Raw genomic sequence first — 23,024 nt, forward strand, 5'->3', positions numbered from 1 at the left:
ATATAGCTTTGTTAAATGCTTTTGTATTTAATGCATTTGCATTAATCTAATCTACTTATATTAAATCTAATTGCATTCTGACTTCCTGGGATGAATATTTAGTCATTAAACAAAAGGAACATTTTTCAAATAATTATTCATAGTGTCTAAGTAATCTAAGTACTGTACTTATTTTAATTCAAAATATAGTATCTTTGCTTTCTAAAAGCACATCATAAATACAAATTCTGATGTTATCTGAATTTAAACAGAATTGAATTTATGAAAAATATTTTCTCTTAAAGTATATGGCAATAATGTCCCAACAGCCAGATTTTTAATCAAGAACATTGGTCAATTTTCAGTCAGTTCTTTAGCAAGCACAAAGCCAGAGGAAAGGGCTGTTTTCCTTGTGCTTCAGGATAGAGGGGAGAACTAGTTGGTCTTTAGTGGAGAAGCTCAGGTTCTGTTCCTTGAATCTTCCCTGTGAGAAGTCTCTTTATCAGGGGTTTCACTTGAGCCCAAGAGCCTTTTTATACTTCGCCATTTAAATTTTGCACAGCTCTACAATCACTCATTTTTATAAAAGCAGCATTATTCAGATATTTTCCATGTAGTGTAAAATTCATTCATTTAAAATATACAAGTCAATGAGTTTTTAATATATTCACAAAAGTATGCAACCATCATGATGACCTAATTTTGTCATATTTCCATCACCCCAAAAAGCAACCCCATACCCATTAGCAATGACTCCCATTCCCCTGACTCCACTCCCCCTCCCCAGCCAGCCATAAGTAATCACTAACCTACTTTTTGTCTCTCTGGATTTTATTCCTTTTTATTGCCAAATAATATTCCATTGTATGGATATACTACATTGTTCATCAGTTGATGGACATCTGGATATTTCCACGTTTTGGCTATTATGAAAATGCTGCTATGTACAAGTTTGTGTATCATCACCATTTACAACTTTCTTTTGATGTAGGAATGTGTTTGTATATTATATCATAAGATTTGCATTAGAATTCCCTAGATATAGTTTTAATTTAGGATGAGTATGACATATATCATCCAATGATCTAAATACTTTCTGCTAAACTAGTAGCTAACTCAACCATTTATTAGTCCCTCTTTTGTCTTTTTGAGCCACTTAGAAACTGGGTAAGCAAAAACACAGCCCTTTTTGCTTTCATCACTCTCAGTGTTGGATTCCATTTCAAAGGACTCTAGAGTTTGATATTTCATGTCGTAGCTAGAATGGAGAAGAATGACTTGCTGTAAATCCATTTACAGTTGGTTGGCTATCTTGGGGCCTGAAGAGCTGACTGACAGCAATAGGTCATATTCTCTGTTTCAGAATTTTCAATCTCATCATATATTCTTGTTTTGTTTTTGCTTAAAGTGAAACTTTGAAAGATAGAATCTATACACTTGGAATGCTGAACAGCTTCTGGCATATAGAAATTAATTTTTGTATTGACATTAACCTCAAAGACACATCACTGATTGTACAAATGAAGTGAGTATACCCAGCAACCTAAGCTGGACTTGGGCAATCATTAAGAAAGTTCAGGGGCCGGCCCAGTGGCCAAGTGATTAAGTTCGCATGCTCTGCTTCAGTGGCCCAGGGTTTCACGGTTCGGATCCTGGGTGCCGACATGGCACCGCTCATCAGGCCATGTTGAGGCGGCATCCCACATGCCACAACTAGAAGGAGCCACAACTAAAAATATACAACTATGTAGTGGGGGGGCTTTGGGGAGAAACAGGAAAAATAAAATCTTAAAAAAAAAAAAAAGTTAGTTCAGGGGCCGGCCCAGTGGCGCAGTGGTTAAGTTCACACGTTCCACTTTGGCAGCCCGGGGTTCACCAGTTCAGATCCCGGGTGCAGACATGGCACTGCCTGGCAAGCCATGCTGTGGCAGGCATCCCACATATAAAGTAGAGGAAGATGGGCATGGATGTTAGCTCAGGGCCAGTCTTCCTCAGCAAAAAGAGGAGGATTGGCGGCAGATGTTAGCTCAGGCTACTCTTCCTCAAAAAAAAAAAAGCAAGAAAGAAAAGTTCAAAGAATGTGATTGATGGTAGGAGTATTCAAAGTATGTTAGTCACTTTGTCTCTCGCTTTTGACTCAACTCTGGATTTGGGGGTTTATTTATTCGAAATAGGACTCCTTAATCAAATCAGACCTAGATTACTAGGGACTTAATAAGTAGTCTTTATTAAAATAAACATTTTAGTAAATTATGAGAACTAGTTTTATAGTCTCTCTACCTTCTGGAAAAAATGAGCTTTAGTCAGGTATGTTTGGTTACAGGAATGCTAGTTTCTTGGAATGAACATGAATATAGAGGAAAAAACTGATTTTTAGTTTTGGCTATTTCATGGAATAAGGTCAGGTTGATCTTACAAGCACAAGGAATTTTAACTCATTAAGATAGTATCTTTCAGCATGGACTTTGTAAATTGTTTTTTTCTTTAGAATAAAAATAAAAGCTTTTAAATAAAGCTTTTTAAATAAAAGTGTGGTAGATGTCTTCATTTTTTATAAATCTTGTGAAAACATCAATCTTAAGAGAAAACTAGACTTAGGAACAAGTCACTTACTTGTGGTTTGGTTGTTGACTGTCATAGCTTTTTGCTTAACAAAATATGATGAAGAATAGTTTTAATTGGCTTAGTTCCTGCCAAATTTTGCATCGGCCAAATTCCTTACTTGTGGTTTAATTTCTTAAAAGCAGGGCAATGTCTTATGCTACTTTGGTATCCACAAGAAATCCCAAACAGTGCTGGGAATTAAGCAGGTAGTTAGGGCTTGATTTAAGATCTATTTCATACTGTTCACTTGCATTTTTTTTTTTATTAATGTTATGATAGATTACAACCTTGTGAGATTTCAGTTGTACATTTTTGTTAGTCATGTTGTGGGTACACCACTTCCCCCTCCGTACCCTCCCCCCACCCCCCCTTTTCCCTGGTAACCACCGATCAGATCTCCTTCTCAATATACTAATTTCCACCTATGAGTGGAGTCATATAGAGTTCGTCTTTCTCTGACTGACTTATTTCGCTTAACATAATGCCCTCGAGGTCCATCCACGTTGTTGTGAATGGGCCAATTTCGTCTTTTTTTATGGCTGAGTAGTATTCCATTGTGTATATATACCACATCTTCTTTATCCAATCATCGGTTTCTGGGCATGTAGGCTGGTTCCACGTCTTGGCTATTGTAAATAATGCTGCGATGAACATAGGGGTGCAACCGACTCTTGAGATATCTGATATCAGGTTCTTAGGATAGATACCCAGTAATGGGATGGCTGGGTCATAGGGTATTTCTATTTTTAACTTTTTGAGAAATCTCCATACTGTTTTCCATAGTGGCTGTACCAGTTTGCATTCCCACCAACAGTGTATGAGGGTTCCTCTTTCTCCACAACCTCTCCAACATTTGTCGTTCTTGGTTTTGGATGTTTTTGCCAATCTAACGGGGGTAAGGTGATATCTTAGTGTAGTTTTGATTTGCATTTCCCTGATGATTAGCGATGATGAACATCTTTTCATGTGTCTATTGGCCATATTCATATCTTCTTTTGAGAAATGTCTGTTCATGTCCTCTGCCCATTTTTTGATCGGGTTGTTTGTTTTTTTGTTGTTAAGCAGTGTTCACTTGCATTTTACACCAGTGGCCTAGTAGAAAACTTTTAAAGAGGAGCTGTCCTTAGCTTGCCTGGGTGTTCCTAGACAGGACATTCCTAAAGGCTCGGTTCAGATATCACCCTGTTCTAAAGCTTTTCCTGTCCATCCAACCCAGACCTTCTGCAGAATTAATTATCCCCATTTCTCTCCTCATAATGTGTTGTATACTCCTCTAATAGCTTTGATGATGTTGTTTGATAATTATTTATTTTCCGGTCTGTCTTCTGCCAAGATTCTCAAGGTTAAGGACTTTATTGTAACCTTAACACTAAGCACAATATGTGGCAATAGAGATAGAGTTTTGGTAAAAATTCTAATCCTTTGGCTGATTGTTTTCATTTCTTCCTTTGTTACTCATATTTTCTAAAAGATAATCTCCCTTCTACTTCTGGCTTTATGATAAAGAAATATGCTTTATGATCATAATTTTAATAAAATAAAATCCTGCCTCCTCTTTTAGTAATGAATTAGAACTGCAGAGAACTGGAGACAAAATCAGGGAGCCTGGGTAACATAGGTTAGTGGTTCTCAAACGTTATCATGCATCAGAATCACCTGAAGGGCTTGGTAAGACATGGATTCTTGGGCCCAACCTCTAGAGTTTGTGACTCAGTAGAACTGGGATAGGGGCCTGAGAATTTGTTTGTCTAACATGTTCCCAAAGTGATGCAGATGTGGTTGGTCCAGGGACCATACTTTGAGACCCGCTGATAACAGGTTATACATTCTAACTAACCTACCTGAAAGACCTCCAGTATGCTGAAGTAGGATCTGTTTCTGATCTTCCCACCTCTTTAATGTCTTGGGAAAAAATGTACTCCATAATTGCAAAGATCTCTACAAATGTCTCCACGGAGCACAGTTAAGCTGTTGATGAGCAAACTTTAGTGCCCAAAGACTCGAGTAGGAAGGGGTTTTCTAAGGAAGACTGGTTGACCTCTTTTGCAGTGCAGATCTGGAGCCCTGTGCTCATAACCACTATGGTACACCCTCCCTGATAGGTTGTTCTCTTTTGGTGTCTCATCATCTGCTATAATAGGAGTACATCTATAATGGGCACACAGTAAGGACTTGTTGACTAGTAATGAAACTAGTTTAGAACTCCAACCTTCTGATTTTGAGGCATCATAAAATGCTTCTTTTCACTTTCACATCTGTATTAGTTTGAATGCAAATAAAATTATGAAAAATATTTTATATTTAATTACGAAGCATTATCGTCAATGTTTATATAGTATCTAATTAACCAGATTTCCCCCTGTATTACATTTAGCCATATTGATTACTTTTAAGTTGCTTTTAAGATCCTAAATTATGGCCTATACTGTCAATGAAAGAATGCTTTTTCATTCAGTACATGTTTATTGTATGTTAACTATGTACAGGTTAAGCTTTGGAGTTTCAGTGATGCAGATTTTTATACACAGGATAATATAATTTTCTGGCTGAGGATATTTTTGCGTTCTAATTATTTTAAATTAATAATTCATGAATGTTGTAAATAAGATTATTCAGAAATATCAAAACTATATATTCTGAAAAAAAACAGAAGGTTAATTAGCTGTTATTTCTAATCACAAGGAAAATAACCATTGCCATATGACTTCCTAAGTAGACACATCATACAAGTTCTTACCTGATTGTGAAGTGGCTTTAAAAGAAATTCATAATCAAGTGAAGACAGTAATTGTTACCTTTGTACTACTACATGATTTTAGAGGAAAAATATTTTTAGAAATTAAGGCTTACTGGATAACTAGTGTATATTGTGCATTTTTTCCAAGTTCGTTGGGGAAATTATCTTTAAAAGTCTCTTCCATTGATGAATTTGTTGTCTAGTCAAGTTGAGAACATGAACCACACGTACATGAAACCACAGTGCAAACAATTAAAAGCCAAATTATCAGCTAGAGCAAGTAATTTGTTTTAAATTGGATAAATCAGCATCTATAAAGAAAAAAAGAGTGATCAAAGTGAAGCAGGACTGGTGAGGTTACCATTTATATACACAGTTCTTGATAGTGAGGGCAAACTAGTTGAAATTTAGCTGGACTAGTGAGTGTTTCGATTAAGCTATTCCTTTTTGTAACTTGTTAGCTATTGGACTGGCCTAAACTTTAAAATTAGTCTTGCTACCAACCTCTAGAGCTTTTTCTGAGAAGATTCAATAAATGAGTAACCAACGACTCATTCTCTTCACCTCTCAGAGAATTTTGTAGAAGCAAAATGAGACCTTCCCTCATAGCTCTTTTACAGATATGTTGAAAATTGTGCTCTTAGATTTGTCAGGATGATTTCTTAAATAATTAAGAGCGAGAAAGATTGGAAGGCAGCAGTTCCTTATTATCAGGCTTAACCCAAGTTAGATCTGGTAGACTTTAAAAAATATATAATCTGCTTTTGATTGTTTGGTCATGTGTAATTTGTTCCTTATCCAAAGAATTTAATGATGGAAATAAACATTCATGACATGAAAAGTCACTCCCTTTCTAAAGCTTTTTCTGTCTAACCATTGCCAAGCCCTCCACAGAATTAATTATTCCTGTCTCTGTTCCCGGGCCTACTCTTCATTGTATTATGATATGTAGTGTAATAAGATAAAGCTATATTTCCAGAGAAGCGTTTGGTGAGGTTTTCTTTTTTATTATGGAGATTTTTCAGCATATACTAACTAAAGTAGAGAGAATGCTGTAAGGAACCCCATGTACGCCCTCCCCAGCTTCGATAATTGTCAACTTTCTGCCATTCTTGTTTTATCTTCACTTCCTTATATCACACTTTTTGTTGTGGTTGTGTTGTTGGCTGGAGTATTTTAAAGTAAATCCTAGTACCATTTCATTTATAAATAAGTTAATGTGTATTTCTAACCGAGAAGGCTTTAAAAAAAAACACCATTATTACACCAAACAAAATAAAACACCAAACTTAATAACATCTAATAGTCCATGTCCAGTTTGGCTGGCTCAAAATTGTGTTTTTTCTGATTGGTTTGTATGACTCAGGATCCAGACAAGGTCCACACATTACATTTGGTTGACATGAAGATTCGGTCTCTTAATCTTCTCTATAACCACACCCCCTGCTTCCTCCAAGTTTTTTTCCCCATGCTATTTAATTGTTGAAGAAACTGAATTGTTAGTCTTATAGGATTTCCCACATTTTAAATTTAGATGATTTTATCCTGGTGATAGCATTCCACATGTTCCTCTTTCCCCCCAAATTTCCTATAATCTGTTAGAGAATAAATTGGGTTTGGATTCAGTCTTTTTGGCAAGAATGTTTCATAAGTGATACTGTACACTTACCGTTGCTTCCCATCAGGAAGCACATGACCTCCGCTTGTTCCAGTGTCAGCGAAGGCCACTGGGTTTGAGAGTTAACCATCTGATCCTTTTCATAAGAATAATGATGTTAATTATTATTATTCTAACAAATCAGCAACTATTTGGTTTCCCTGAAATACTATCCAAAGAAGCAAGGCAGGAAAAATGCTAGGTTTTTTCCCTCCTTTTATTTATCAATTTTCAGAACATGAAATGAGTTGAAGTGACTGAGGACTTATAAAAAAATATTATAAATGTTTATATTTGATGTGTTTCAATCTATTATAAATATGATTCTTTTTGACTCTCAAAACTGTCCCATCTTCAGTTAGTGGATGCCCCTTCAGATTGAATCCTGTGTCATTTGACTTTACCCTAGTAATCTTTGATAAATTCCTTACTTTCAACATGTCAAGATATCCCTGGTTCACTTCTTCAGACCTGGAATCTCATCCATTTCTCCAAGAGCCCTGGTTTCTTTTAGTAGAAATCTAGGTACTAATAGTTTTCATTGTTAATAGACTGTCATTGCTTCTAGGCCTTTTCCACGGACAGAGTTGGTAAATAAGGGTTTTTTTGAAAAGAGAAAAAGAAATTTTGTTCCTACCAATACAACCAGTTCAAATTAAAGATGTCAAAGGGTTTTGTTGGGTTTTTTTTTTTTTTTTTGAGGAAGACTAGCCCTGAGCTAACATCTGCTGCCAATCCTCCTCTTTTTGCTGAGGAAGACTGGCCCTTAGCTAACATCCATGCCCATCTTCCTCTACCCTATATGTGGGATGCCTGCCACAGCATGGCTTGACAAGTAGTGCATATGTCTGCACCCGGGATCCGAACTGGCAAACCCCAGGACATGAAAGCAGAGCACGTGAACTTAACCACTGTGCCACGAGGCAGGCCCCTCAGCGGGTTTTTATTTGATATATTTGATTTTATAATGAGATCTCTTTTCTCATGCTGAAAATCTTGGTTCCTAATAACTAACATAACTGTTTGTTTTAACCTGCAGTAAAACTGGCATCAAAAGAACTAACTACGTGTAACAACAAGGCTGCTGGAGGCAGTTTAAGATTTCTCTGTGCTTCTTTTACAGCCTTAGGATACACACTTGTAGGGATGTGTAGTCAAAATATGTCTTTTAAAATTATTTAAACTTTTCTACTATGTAGGTGACGTCAAATTTTATAGATTCAGGTTATTTTCAGTTTATTTCAATTTTTAGAGATTCATTTTTTCTATTTAATGAATTTTGTCTTTTAATACATAAAATATTTATATGTTGTCCCAAAGTAAAACGTATAAGATAAGGTGCATTCAAAGTATCTACCTTCTATCTCTATCCCTTCCCCCTCTTTATTCCCCTCGCTAGGTAACCATCTTTATTAGCAAAAACTAATACAAAAGTTCATCCTTCTATTGTTTCTTTTGAAAATATAAATAAATATATATGTATTTCCCCCTTGTCCTAATTTTCAACATAAGCTCATATACTATAAATAATCTGCACCTTGCTTTTTTCACTTAACAGTATGTTCTGGAGATCTCTCTATAGTAGTATATAGCTCTCTTCATTCCTTTTTAGAGCTGAACAGTACTCTATAATAAGGTTATACCAGTCCCTTCTCTAAAGATGGACATTTGGACTGTTTCCAATCTTCGGTTGTTACAAATGGTGCTGAAATTGATAGGCATGTGAATACCCTATTTAATATTTTTGCTGGTGTTTCTTTGGGATAGCTTCCTAGAAGTGGAATTGCTGGGTCAAAGGGTAAAATACCTATGTAATTTTACTAGGAAAAAAAAGTTCTTATGCGTGGTATTTAATTAAGAATTGAAAAGGAAGCAGAGTTCCTCTTTCCTCATATATGAATAAATTATTTCAATAGATGTGTAGTTGACTACCTACTATGTGCCTGGTATTGTTCTAGTTGCTGGGGCTACAGCAGGAGGTTCTACAGCACTTCGTGAATCATGAAGATAAATAAACAAAGTTAGTTTCGGATTTGGTGAGTGCTCTGAAGGAAGTAAATGGGTTGATATGAAAGAGAGTAACTGAAGACAACTCGCTTTAGATAGGGTCGTCATGGAAGGCCTCTCTGAAAAGGTGGTATTTGAGCTGAGACGTGAAGGATAAAAATGATTAACACTGTTATTTATTGACTTCCCTACTATGTGCCAGGCAGTATAAAGGATTTTCATGCATTGCCTCATTTAATCTCGAAAGATCCTGCAAAGTCTGTTTCATAATTCCCATTTTACAGATAAGAAAACTGATGCTCAGAAAAGTAAATTAGTTGCTCAAGGTCTTTTTTTTTTTTTTTAAAGATTTTATTTTTCCTTTTTCTCCCCAAAGCCCCCCAGTACATAGTTGTGTGTTTTTAGTTGTGGGTCCTTCTAGTTGCGGCATGTAGGATGCCACCTCAGCATGGCTTGATGAGCGGTGCCATGTCCACACCCAGGATCTGAACCACGAAACCCTGGGCCGCCGAAGCAAAGCGCGTGAACTTAAGCACTTGGCCACGGGGCCGGCCCCAACTTGCTCAAGGTCTTGAAGCTTGGAAAAGGGGGCCTAGGATTTGAATCAAATGTAGAATTGTCTAATTCCAAAGCCAGATAAGATAAACACTTTTTACTGTATTACATTGCCTCTCTTAACCAGACAGAAAGCAGAGAATACTGAGTTAATGGAGTAAATGGTTTAGACGGTTGTTTTAACCTGGCCAGGAGTACAATGTTTTGTTTTTTCCTTTTAAAGAACTATTTATATTTATTACTGAATGATTGCAAATTCAGAATACATATGCTTCTTTTATTTGGACTATTCATTATATAAGAAAATAGAGAAACGTACTTCTTGTCCAAGCTACATAAAACAGTTTCAATATCTGTTTTTATTGTTTTCAGTTTAATGATGGTTCTATTTTTTTTTTTTTATAGAGTTCATTTTTTTTTTTTTTTTTTTAAAGATTTTATTTTTTCCTTTTTCTCCCCAAAGCCCCCCGGTACATAGTTGTGTATTCTTCGTTGTGGGTTCTTCTAGTTGTGGCATGTGGGACGCTGCCTCAGCGTGGTCTGATGAGCAGTGCCATGTCCGCGCCCAGGATTCGAACTAACGAAACACTGGGCCGCCTGCAGCGGAGCGCGCGAACCTAACCACTCGGCCATGGGGCCAGGCCCTGATGGTTCTATTTTTAAAATACCATAGCAAAAATATCCCCCAGATATTTCTAGCCTATTAAAATGAATGATGCGCCTTCTAGGTATCCTATTTATTTATTTATTTCATAAATATTTGTTAAAATATTTATGGTACTTTACAAGTGTCTGTTTAAATTAGCTTTAGTAAATGAAATACCTGAGCAAAACATTGCTCAAGGTTCTGTAAATAACTGTAAAATTAATCTTAGGGGAAAATTTTTTCTTATATCAGCACTTACTGAGGACTTAAATATATTTAGTCTCACAACATCCCAGTCAAGTAGGTACTGATCCCCATTTTTCAGATGAAGGAACTGAGGTCCAGAGAGACTACATAATATACCTCAGATCACCATCTTTTTCCTTTTTTTTTTTAGATCACCACCCAATAAGTGATAGATTCACACCTAAGGTTCAAATCCTACGTGATCATAGGTTTTCTATCATAAGTAATAAAAGTCATATCAAACAATGAGAAAGTAGGGAAATGTTATATTCTTCTTGCTAGTGAGTTAAATCCATACTACTGTCCGCTGAACCAGGCGTGAAGATTCATCAACATTTTCTTTGGTGTCTAAAACTAGAACTAGCTGCAGTTAAAACCCAGATTCTGACTTTACGAACAAGGCCACCTCTAACAATATTAAAATAAAATGATATTATTCCTTGGCTTAAAGAAAAATTTTCCAGTAGCTATGGGAATGCTTGTGGTATAAACACAGCATCTTAAATCTTTATGCAAGTCATACACAAAGTGTTATTGCGATGAAAAAATAGTGGCGTGAATAATACCTGCTCACAGCCCAAGACACTTGATGTATCTTGGGCCTCAGTGTTTGTTGGATTTTGCAATTTCATGAGCAAGGTTTGTATTTTTTTAAAGTTCTATATTTCTCTGTGTCCCACTTGATGTCAAATCTGTATTCTTAGATTGTAGGATTCCATTAGAAAAAATAATCTCAGCTCCTCCTCCCTCCATCCCCCCTCCCCCACACACTCATTTTGTATAATATGGTAATGATATCACCGTAGCAGTAATTACGGGTCATCTTCATTTCTTTCATCTCTGCCTGTTCTGATGGCTTCATTCCTTTGACGGAAAAGATTTGGCTCTGGGTGCTATGATTATTTTGTTAAGCGTTATTCGAATAGACAGGAGTGAGAGAAATTAATCAATCCAAATGCAATTAGCATCATGTTTAACCCAGTGATGGACGTCTCAAGGTGAAACAGCCAGGGGAGTTTCAGACATTATTATTCAATCCAGTGGTTCTTATCTAAATTATAATCAAGAGAGGTTTTTATTGGCTTCTCAGTGTGAAGATGTAACTCTTTCCCTGCCCTAGGGGTCAAGACAACTGGGCCTTCATCCTCTAGACTTTAGCTACTGCCAACACCTTGAAGTGGGGATGTTCCAAGCAGGAAACTTGTCTTAATATCCAAGTCATTTGAAATTATCGATACTGTGATCTTGGTCTGATTTTCCTGAGAGTGGAAACTAACCTATGGATAAATTACTCTGTCTAACTTGGGGCAAAATATTTTGTGTAGTGATCAAGTCACTTTGACTAGTCGTTGTTCTATCTTAACCTTACATGATAGATTATTATTGCTATTATTCTCACTTTATGGATGAGGAAATTAAGACCATGTGAAGCCACTAGCCTTTGGTCATAATAACTGTTTTACCACGATGTATTACTATGTAAGGGCCCTGAAGCATGAATGTTCTGCACAAATGTATGAGTATTTAATAAAAGTTCTCGCCCCAAGAGTATTAATCTCTTGCTTTGATTTCATTATCTTTTGTTCAATTGAGTTTACCCTTGAAAAGGCAACCAAGTGAAACTATGAAGTATGCCTGTGAGGCCCTCTCAAAAGGAAACAAAATACTGATAAGTTGTTAGCTCTCATTTCTTGAACACAAATCTTTGGAGTTTTTTGTTGTTTTGATTTGTTTTTTAGTAGGGAGAAGGATGGTAAGAAGTATTGAATATTTGAAATCTAGTCTTGTTTCGCTCTTAAAAGAGGGCAGGGCAAGGAGAGTTGATGGAGAAACACAGGCTTTCACCTGAATACAACATTTTTCAAATGCCTGGCAATTAAGATTCTTCTACTTCTGCTTTCAATCTTCAGGCATCATGGCTGACACTTCCCATATTTTATGTTCCTGCTTGATGTTTTATATTCTGAGAATAAATCTGTTGGCTGGATATTTCTGTCCTTTTTTTGTTCCTGTTGTGAAAAGCCATTAAAATTATTTTCCATATTAGAACTGTCCAAATTTGTTTAGCTGTACATTGAGTCCTGGCTTTTCCTTTTTTTATTACTTTACATTACTTCTTGGATAAAATGTTCTCTGGAAATGTGAAGAAAAAAATGTTTTGATATAAAATTATGTTTCTCTGAATTCACGGAAGGGAACACTCTTCTTAGCCACCCACCCTTTTGGAAGAAAAAGTCCTATTAGAGGCATAAGACACCCAATCGAAAGAGAATCCAGAAAGTGTGCCCCAAAGAGGCTTTTTTGAAACTTCTGAGGGTGAAGATTTTGATAGTCAACGATAGTTTGGTCATAGATTTAGTAACCAGACTATTCTTTTCTCTGATATATATTTCATCTCCTTTTTGAAATGCTTATGCCCAAAGAACTTTAGGCAAAAGCCTGAAGGCTGTTCTGCTTACCTTCAAATGCTGCTTTTATATATTTTAGAGAAAAATGAGATTTCTACCAAAGACTCTCACTTGTGTGTACTTTCTCACAAGAGTTGATTGAGAATGGTCAGCAGACCTTACTACAATTACATCACCTTCTGAGGGCCACCAACTGTCCTAATGAGGCTCCAAGAGACCCCTCGTCATCCGGTGACATGCTCAGTTCCCAGCACCTTCTGCTTTTGACAGTGGCACTGGCGCCAGCTGTTCTCATGTTAGAGGCATTAAAAAATGCTTAGTGCTTGACTTGAATTATCGATCGTTTAGCGGTATGTTTTGTGCAGAGGTCTGAACTGGAGCATGGTAAAGAATCTCAGTCTGGCAGACTGCCCTGGAACTTCTCTGCTGTACGCCAGCTCTATGCCAGAGCAACAGGAAAACTTTCCACATTCCTGTGGGAGAGAAGTTGGCATTATAAGTCACATTGGTTTCCTTTTGTTCTCCTCTAATCCACCAAAATACCTGTGAACAGCTAGCTCCATCTCAGAGGTCACTTCTAATTTATTTGCATCTTCCCTAGTATCTAGTACATAGTAGGCATGCTACTGTGACTAACTTCACTATCCATCCGTCCCCTTCATGCTTCGCTTCTACACAGCACACACCGCTGGCTAGGTGACCCCTCTTCTCTAGTGTTAGAATGCATTCAAAGCTTCAAGGACCAAAAAAGTAATTTTTAAAGAAGAATCAAAACCATAATTATTACAAATGGCATCATTTCTATAAAACATCTATGAAGCTAATTAAATAAATAGCCTTTTAGCACATTGATTTAAACTAAACTAACTAGGATTTTATGTGTTCCTTTTTGCTTTAAGTATGTGCTGGTACAGTTAAGGAAGGTAGCTGCCTATGATACCCAATATTACTCCAGCAGGTTTGATCTTCCAGAATATATGTGCCATGTAGATGCAAGTCATTCATATTGCCATTTGGTTTGCATTTGAACTTTTTAAAAAATAAGTAGTTTGGCCTCCTTTTGCCGCTCCTGATGCTCATTCGGTGTGAACCTGGTACCTCTTTTGTAAAGCAGCAACCAAGGTGACTCCAGTGCTTGCCGTGGCTGATGAAACACCCAAGGAAGTAGTCAAGACTAGGAAGAATAGTCATATTAATTTGAAGGTGGTAGGGCAGGATAGTTCTGTGGTGTAGTTTAAAACTAATTAAGGCCCATTGTGAATGACAGGGTCTGTCAATGAGGCAGATCAGTCCAGCGTGATGAGCAGCCAATTCCTGAAACAGACACACCTGCACAGTTGGAAATGGCGTTTGAAGATACTCCTTGATGTGCTGAGGTGTTCCAGCAGCAGACATCAGGTGTCTACTACAAAGGGAACTTGCTGTTCACTCCAGAACTCAGTTCCCACAGACCAAGAATACATTCCTAGTTAGAAAACTGCAATTTGGTTCCACCATGTCCTGACTACTACAGCATGGGTTTCTCTATTCTTTCCTTTTCCCCTTCCTGATTCTTTTATTGTACACAATTATAACTGGTATATGCACACAAGCATATTACCTTTTTTTTTAACTAAATTGCCAATGCTATGTTTTGATTGACATCAGATGGTTATGGGATGGGGCAAAATACTGGAGAGTACCCCCTATTGCCATTAGTGGCATGCTCATTCAGCTCTTATCTTTCATATTTCAGAAAGTTATTTTACTCTCACTGTTTAACAAAAAAATCTTTGCATATCTTGTTCAATGGAGAATTTTAATATTTTTCACTTATCATTGTAAAACCAGGGACAATTGTATAACTTTTTTGTACATAGCTGTTACATGTAGGGCAATCTGTCTTTAAGTAGGGATAAATTACTCTGAAAGAAATGAATGCCGACCCGGTGGTGCAGCGGTTAAGTGTACACGTTCCGCTTCAGCGGCCTGGGTTCACCGGTTCGGATCCCGGGTGAGGACTGGGCACTGCTTGGCAAGCCATGCTGTGGTAGGCATCCCACATATAAAGTAGAGGAAGATGGGCACAGACGTTAGCTCAGGGCCAGTCTTCCTCAGCAAAAAGAGGAGGATTGGCAGTAGTTAGCTCAGGGCTAATCTTCCTCAAAAAAAAAAAAAAAGAAAGAAATGAATCCTAGATAATTTTCCTGTCAAATGTCTTGTTGCTTAAATAAACTTCTGTTTGAAATGAAAGAGATAGTTATATAGTAGCTAGCATTTACTGAGTGCCTATGTGAACTCTGTATTAATCTCACCTTGAACAGATGAGAAAACTGAAGCTCAGAAAGATGACTTGGGTGACTTGCCCCCAGTGATCCAGGGTCAGTCTAGGAGCTGGGGTTCAAATCCAAGCCTGTCTGATGCTAAAAGCCCTGTTCTTTTCACAATGTTACACTGTCTCCTTCGTTTCCTGGCCACTCATATTAGAGTCTTCTAAAGACAGCCTGTTGTTGCTCTTCAGGATGTGAGAGAACCAGTGGAAAGTAACTCTTCCCCACCTCGCTAATGTTTTTAATTATATTGAGGCGCAGAAATATTTAAAATAGTTTGCATTGGAATTGAAAACCAAACATTATGAGTTTCTTCCATTTCATTAAAAGTTACTTAATCTTTACATTGTTCCCTGCATGAAAGCCAAGCAGAATTTTATCAGGCAATTGCCTGAAAGTTATAATCTGGAAAATCTTTCTGTAATGAAACCCATATGTCATGGGCGAAAAGTGCAAAGCCCTGGCAGAGAGGGCTGGTCTCGTGAGAGATTCTGCACCCGATCTCGTTAACCAGGGTGCCTCTGGTAATCCCTCATCCCCTCACCGGTGAGAAATCAATCTGTACCACTGAATCTTTTCAACCAGCTACCAGAAAATTTACTGCAGAGAAGGCAGTTTGGGGGTAGTCATTGTGGAAAGGGAGCCAGAGGCAAGGCTAAATGTAGGATGGAGGAATTGGAGAGTCTAAATGAGAGATTATATTAAACCACACACTCCCTTCAGAGCACACAGGATGAAGTCCTCCCTTCAGCCCTGACCTCTCTAAGTATATCCAGGTATTTACAGCTGCCATGAACCTAACAGCCCTAGAGAAACAACGAAGTGGGTAATAGAAACAGCATAAACCTGGAAGTTGACTGTAGTTTATCCATGTGCTGTCTTTAAATGTCTAAGTGGCCCCCTCTCCCACACTCTCTGCAGCAATTCACTTGCTCACCCTCTGGTGACAGTCTCCATGTGGCTTTCTCAGTTTCTGGTCTATGCACTGCATAGGAGGACCTATAAATCGTACCTTGACATGGAGATCATGCTTCTCTTCTGCGCAGCATACACCATGGTAGCTGACAACCAGGGGATCCCTCTTGGTATAGTTCTTAGAATGTGTTAGCAGTGTTGCCTTCCTGTTGAACCTTGTAATCCCAGAGAATTAATCCAGAATTAGAAAACAGTTCAATTTCATTGACTCTAGATAAAACTCTCTCTACTAATCTTATTGTCTCTAGGATTGTCTTCTATCTAACACATTGTGGAAAAAAATAACCAGGAGAGAAAGCAGGAACTGGAAGTGCCAAACTGAGGGGCATATAATCTCACCCTGGCCATTAATGTGAGAATTATACCCAGCTGGACCTATTGGGAAGAAAGGTTGGAACTAGACAGGGGGAAATAGAAATTCCTCTCCTCTGTAAGCAAGCCATAGACATCTCTAAAGGTTTTTCCCCAAAGAGATTTGAAATCCTTGGTGGGAGTTTTTTAGTAAAATACATTTACATATAAAACCCTACTGGAAGAGGTGTGTGTGCGCGCGTGTGTGTGTGTAGAGGAGGAATACAGAATAGTAGCAGAAGGCTGTCCCCCTACTCCTAATGGGATTTTGTAGCAGCATGTGCGAGTTTGTTTCAGAAGTCAAAAATGAACAGATGTTGGTATAAATTACCTCTGTGTCTGATGTCTTGCAAATTAAAAGCGCGGTTGGCATCACTAAACAATTTCACTAGGTTTAGGGGGGTGCGGTTAGCAGGCGGTGATTACTGTAGCAGGTCGGTAAGAATCTTCACACTGCAGCAGAGCAGGAGAGCAAGGATAAAGAAATGAGAAATAAAATAACGGGTATGTGAATTAATCAGAGATGTTAACATCTCTGATGACAAGTGAACAGGAGTGCACGTGCTCTGGAGCAGCCCCTGACCCACAGCAATTTCTCTGTGCACAAGAAGGGGTTGGTGCTTAGGAAGTGATTTATAGAGCATAGCCCTCTTTTAGGGAGCAGCTATGTCACGAATTCGTATATCTCCTATATGGGACTGGCGAGTAGGAAAACTTTCTCCCCTCCCATGTAGAAGATGATGTCTTTTGAATTACTTCTACTTTTACGGTGGTTTCCTGCAGCTCTGTGTACTTAGATTAGGTTGAAGGGGGAGGAATGATTGAGTGGGAAAGGGTTGTTAAAAAGGATTGGTTAAATTCAAGGAGAGCTTGCCAGCAAGAGACTCTGGAATATCCGTTTATTTTTCTTTTTAAATCCTTTTGATCCTTCAAATAGATTGGGTCTTTTTAAATTTAAGTCTTAAAATACTAGTCATTCTCTCATTTGGGGAAAAAAACAGTAAAGAATTGAAGGATCTGAAGGACCATGGACAGAAATAATTAGTAAGATCAGTACAATACTCCTGGCCCAGGATTTTTGAACCAAGAAGAATTTCATATTACCCATGTCTGCTTTCCGGAGCACCTGCTTCTAGCCTTATTGCAGGATCATTCGATACTATGTTTAAAGTCCTTAATAAACACTGGAGAGTAGGCAGAAAACCCATCCAGCAGAAATAAATGATGAGACCCACTCTGGCCAAAAGTATAAGTCAATTCTCTAGGATCAGGCTGAGGGAGAAGATTCCAAGGAACGGAATTTTTTAGATTATAGCCTCCCTTTTTATCATAGTTCATTCATTCATTTGCTCAGAATACTGAGTGCAAGAGAAGCAAAAGCCTCTGAAAGGTGATATATGAAAGATTGTTTCTATACCAAGCATGTTCATTGCTGAATATCCAAGAGAAAAAGCAGAGCAGGTGACCTTAGTATGCTACCCATTTTACAGATGAAGAAACTGAGGTTCAGAGATCTTACTCAACCTAAGGTGTCACTCAGCTGCTAAGTGCTAGAGCTGGAACTTTACTTGAGTTCAGATCCTGTGTTCTCAGAAGGAAGTCCATGCTGCCTCCCATGGGCAAGGAAGTACTTGCCTGGATTTTCCTTAGGGTAGTTAGTCCTTGCTACTCGATATCTCTCCATTAACCTGGCATTATTTCCATCAAGGGAGATGATTTTCTTGCCAACTAAGCAAGGTGAATCTAAACAGAATCCCACAGCGTAGAGAATGGAGCACCGAGGGCCACTGACAAGTCTTACTGTTTGTCTGTGGAAGGCAAGGGAATGAACGTTATTGTGTTCCTACTTGGTTCTAGTTTTGCTGCATCTTATAATTTATCCAGCCAACATTTATTCAGCAGATCCTAGATCTAGCACTATGCTAGGTGCTGGTGATACAAAGAATAATAAAACACACTCTCTGCTTACACTTCAGTGGAGGAAAACAAGTGTATAAACAAATAATCGCAAGTCTTACAGGAACTTTGTATGTATAAGTTTTGGTGTAAATCCACCAAGGAAAGAATAGTCAGTTTGATTTGGGCCAGGGTGGGATTGTGGGTGCATGAGGCAAGACCCAGCACTGGGACTTTCATTCCTAGTTAATTGGATTTCCTTTCCCTTTGTTGGAGCTCAGGAACTTGTAAAAGATGGGGACTATATAGATTGCAGTTAACAAAACCCTTTCTGTGGTTACAGAGTTTATATTGTTTTATTTCTTTGTTGGACAAATAAATAGGAACTGTTAAACATAGGTTGCGGGGGGAGTGGGACCCCATTCGTCTAGTACCGTTTGCTCTGGACTTGGAAAACGTAGCAAGGAGGCTAGGGCAAAGGGCCTTCTCATCCCTGCAGGTACCCCCTAGCCACCTTACTTCTTTAGCCAAGTTGGAGATATGTTCTTGGGAGGCCATGGGGCACAGCCTACTCTGTGCCCACTGCATGGTCCCAGCAGACCTCTGGCCTCCAGGGCAAGCCGTTGGAATCTTTCAGCACTGTTACATCCATTTAAAAAGTCTGAAAAGATGATCTTGTGGGGATGAGGATAAAGGGGGCTTTATGCTACATATGATTTTTGAGGATTTCCTTGACAGAGCTAAAACGGGGGGCTTCTGGAGTGGCCCTTGTAATTGAGAAATGTTTTACTTTCATTTCTGAGCCTCATATGTAGGAAAGTAGCTGTATAAACCCTCTTGTAACTACAGCATTCAAAGATTGATGGTGCCGAAAGTCAGAGAAAGACACATAAACCTTGCCTGGCTATATTAAATATCTAAGGACTGACAATGCCAAGAGAGAGAAGACCAAAGCTCTATAAACTCTACTTTATTGCGCCATCCGCAGATGAACTGCACTGAGGGAATAGAAACCCTGTTATGTCACAGCATCCAGGCACTGCCACTGCTGAGAGATGGGGTCAATGATCTCTCATTTTGATTTGAGGTTATAAACGCCCAGAGACCGACAACCCAGAGAACACTCTAATCTTGGTTGGATTTTAGCCTCTTAGAGCAAACCCCCAGAGAGGGTGAACACGAGTACTAGGTTACATTCTTGAGAGAGAGACAGGTTTGGGGGAACTCCCTGGTGATTTTTTTAAGGGTGGATGATAAAGTCTTTCTCATTTGACCTGCACCTTATAGCAATTGCCAACTTCAGAACAGCTTTGTACAGTTTTAGTTGTCAATAGTGGTTGATTTTTTTCCCCTTTTCAGAGGTTAGTGGTGATTGAATCTGTTATGGTAGCAACTTAATACAATTAAGCAATTTAAATACAATTATACAATTTAAATCAATCTGAATTTTTAAATTGAATTTTCCTGAGATGTCTTTTTCGGATTTGAGGTTTTCATTGATCTTTCATTTGCTTTGTGATCCCAGCCAGAGAGATGACACGGGGGAAATTCCTCAACATTCTAGAGAAGCCCAAGAAGTAGCAGCTGCTTGTGGACAGGATGTCGTGGGGACTGGAACCATGCTTCCCTCCCAGTGCAGCTCTGACGATGCGCACCTCACTGCTTCCGGGTGAGAGGCCGGAGGGTGCACCTCCAGGACTGACCCTCTCCCCTGCTCCCGGCACTCCGCGCCTCTGAGGACATTTGGCGGCAAGAGAAGAATCTGCTCTACGCAAGGATCAGTGCAATTATTCAATCAGCTTCCAGACTTTGACCATCTCAGCCTCGGATGCTGGTAACACTAGAGGGCATATCGTTCCTCAAGGTCAAAGACCTGCTTTCTCATTTCCAGAAGTGATTCAGGAGCCCCAGGATCTTACGGTTGTTTTGATTCAGTAATGGCAAAGTCAGTTGGGACATGTTGATTGGATGAGTTCTTTTGAGTTGTGCTTGATCTCTTAGGAAGTATTTATGATGCAAGGAGACCAGAGACCAAGTAGATTCTGGGACACGCCATGTAGCCTGACCTGTGAATTCTTCAGTGTATACTAGGTTCAGAATCCCCAGCTAGAGAAACCAGAATCTTCTTAAAATGTACACCTGCTTTTAAAATTCTGTGCCTCTCATGATAGTCCGATCCCCCAATGCCTTCCATTCCCCACCTCCCAGCCCCTGCCGTCAGTTCTGACTCCAGGAAGGGATCCCTGTGTATCAAGTCCCTCATGGGATTAGCTTGTATAGTGAAGGGCCCGTGCAAGGTTGCGTTGGGTTCTAGACCTCAAGACCAAGTTAAAGGTGACAGAAAGGACTTTTGAGTCCTAATTAATCTGTTACAGATTCAAGCAAGAAAGTCAGTATAGCCTGAAAGATAGGAGAAGGGGATTGCTTGCAGGAGTTCCCATTTGATTAAAAACTAGAAACTCCGCTTGACCTTGGAGAAATGTATGTGGAAGGGTGGCAATGTTTTGCCGCACTTCGTCCCCTCTCACGGCACATATCAGATATTTCACCCACATAACGGAAACACACACACACCAAAGAAAAAAATAATTTCCTGACTTAAATACAACTGGTATGGAACTCTTTGCCATTATCTGTCTCTCTTAAAACCTGAAAAATCTAGTCCGTGGGTAAAATTGATTACACATGTTCTCCGTATTTTGTCTTTATAAGCCAGCCCACAGCTTCTAATGTTTTGAGAAGTACATGGGGTTTCTTAACTTTTATGAAAAGAATATCCATATGGCAGTAGTCTGATGGTATTTCACACAAGGAAAATTGTGGTCAAGTTTTTGGTTCTGAGTGTCTGTGCAAGGGCACAACACTATTCAATTTAATAGCTGGTCCATTAACCATTTCTGACACTTGTGCCTTGTTTCCCGTGCTAAAATTGTTTGATTTTTCTTTCATCTGTGCCATTTGATGATCCATACAATTTTACATATTAAAAAGAAGAAAAAATTTGAACACAAGACACAAAGGATGAGTATGAGAAGGCAAACATTCGGTTTGGATGCTGTATAGAAGGTTAGGTTGTGGAGGCTTTGATTTTAAGTGAAGCTTATTATTGACATTCCTTTATCTCTAAATGCGGTTGAAGAGTGAGAGAGGGGGATGGTGGGATGGGGCAAAAAATAGTGCTGTAATGTCAAATTCTTCCTTTGCTCTGTTTTTGAGAGTTGGGGATGTTGAGAAATACATGGAGAATATTGGGATACCTCCCCAAAACCAACTCACGTCTGTAACCTGAAGCTATGTAGTTGGTTTTCTGGTCTGCTTTGGCCTCTTTCTTTTACTGTCATCTTATTCACCAGCACTTAATGTAAGTAGATGTTTTAGAATTGCAATATTTATTGGTTTTGTATTTGTCGTCCTTAGAAATGTTAATGATGTATTTTTATATTGATAATATAGATATATGTACAATGTGTGTGTGTATGTATTTCAGGGTGTTAGAGGATTGTACTTTGTATGTGATGGTTTCCGTGTCGTTGTAATAAATATGTCCCTTTTATAGGAGAGTGAGTTTTTCCTCAAAGGGTCAAGTTGCATTTTTTAAAGCATAGATCGTGTCAAAAAACGCAACTATAATGACAAATATCCACTGTCTTCCCCTTAATAATCACAGTGGGTGATGTAGAGCTTTGTGGTCAGCTACTACGTGGTCTCCTAGCTTCCAATCTATTCTACCAGCCATCCAGCTCATTACTGCTCAACTCCCTAAAATACTACTTAAATACCTTTAGTACCTCCCCATGTCTACCAATAAAGTCTGGGTCTCTCATCCTGGCATTTAAAACTCTCTACATGTAATCCTAATCAACCCTCCAGTTTGGTTTCCTTCCTCTCCAATATGTGACGTCTCTGTTCCAGTTAATCTGAACAATTCCCAGTTCCTGCTGGAGTGCCTTTGCTTATACCATTGAGTCCTTAGAAAGTCTTGCCTCTTTGTTGCACATATCAAACCTATTCTTCTGTAAACTCCTGATGATCCAGCTGGATAATCCTTCCCCCTGCATTCCTACAGCGTTTATGTATCCCATCTTTATGCCTCTTCCCACACTCTGCCTTATATTTAAGTGATCTGAGTACCTATCTCATTGCCCTACTAAATTATAAGCCCCTCAAGGTTATGGCTGTCTCCTCCATTTCTAGTTCTTCTTCAGTGTCTTCTTTGAACTGAACTTGGGTTCAAAACCTATCTGTTCGCAAACTTTCAGTTAAACATGATAGCTTGAAAACAGATATTTCTCTGCCACCTACTAAAACCCTTCGTGTGAGTTCCTTTTCACCTCTGTTCAAGAACTAGAGAAGAGGAAGTATTACTCAGTACTGCTATCACCCGTCGATAGTTTACCTGCTCTAGACCAGAGCACACCCTTGTAGGGAAAATGTTCCATTTTAAGGAAAGCAAATTGTTTGGCATCATTGGCTCGTCATTGATTTCCAAGAAAACCACCAAGTGGACAGTAGATTTCTGTGCTCTAAAAAAGCATGTCTGGCTGGCTGAATAGGGACAGTGTTCTGAATGCTCTGCTCTAACTCTTTAGAGATTGTTTTTCCAATAAATAACTCCTTATTATTTGCCCACAGGTTTGTTTGCCCTTTTTCTTCG

At 38.7% G+C, this 23,024-nt stretch overlaps 1 protein-coding gene and 1 pseudogene across 3 annotated transcripts in view; both read left to right on the forward strand.

Moving 5' to 3' along the window:
• Window positions 1–21,923, forward strand: part of LIN52 (lin-52 DREAM MuvB core complex component) — a 112,451-nt gene extending 90,528 nt beyond the window's left edge. For all 3 annotated transcript variants that reach the window (XM_070593904.1, XM_070593907.1, XM_070593908.1), the window contains one exon: window positions 19,896–21,923. In XM_070593904.1, coding sequence (XP_070450005.1) covers window positions 19,896–19,951 — 56 coding nt within the window. In that variant the 3' untranslated portion in view covers window positions 19,952–21,923. The remainder of the gene's footprint in view (window positions 1–19,895) is intronic.
• On the forward strand, window positions 9,091–14,433 carry LOC139079452 (small ubiquitin-related modifier 2 pseudogene; annotated as a pseudogene).
• Window positions 21,924–23,024: the final 1,101 nt, after the last annotated feature.

Source organism: Equus przewalskii, chromosome 25, assembly GCF_037783145.1.
Source record: "Equus przewalskii isolate Varuska chromosome 25, EquPr2, whole genome shotgun sequence".
Taxonomy (NCBI): domain Eukaryota; kingdom Metazoa; phylum Chordata; class Mammalia; order Perissodactyla; family Equidae; genus Equus; species Equus przewalskii.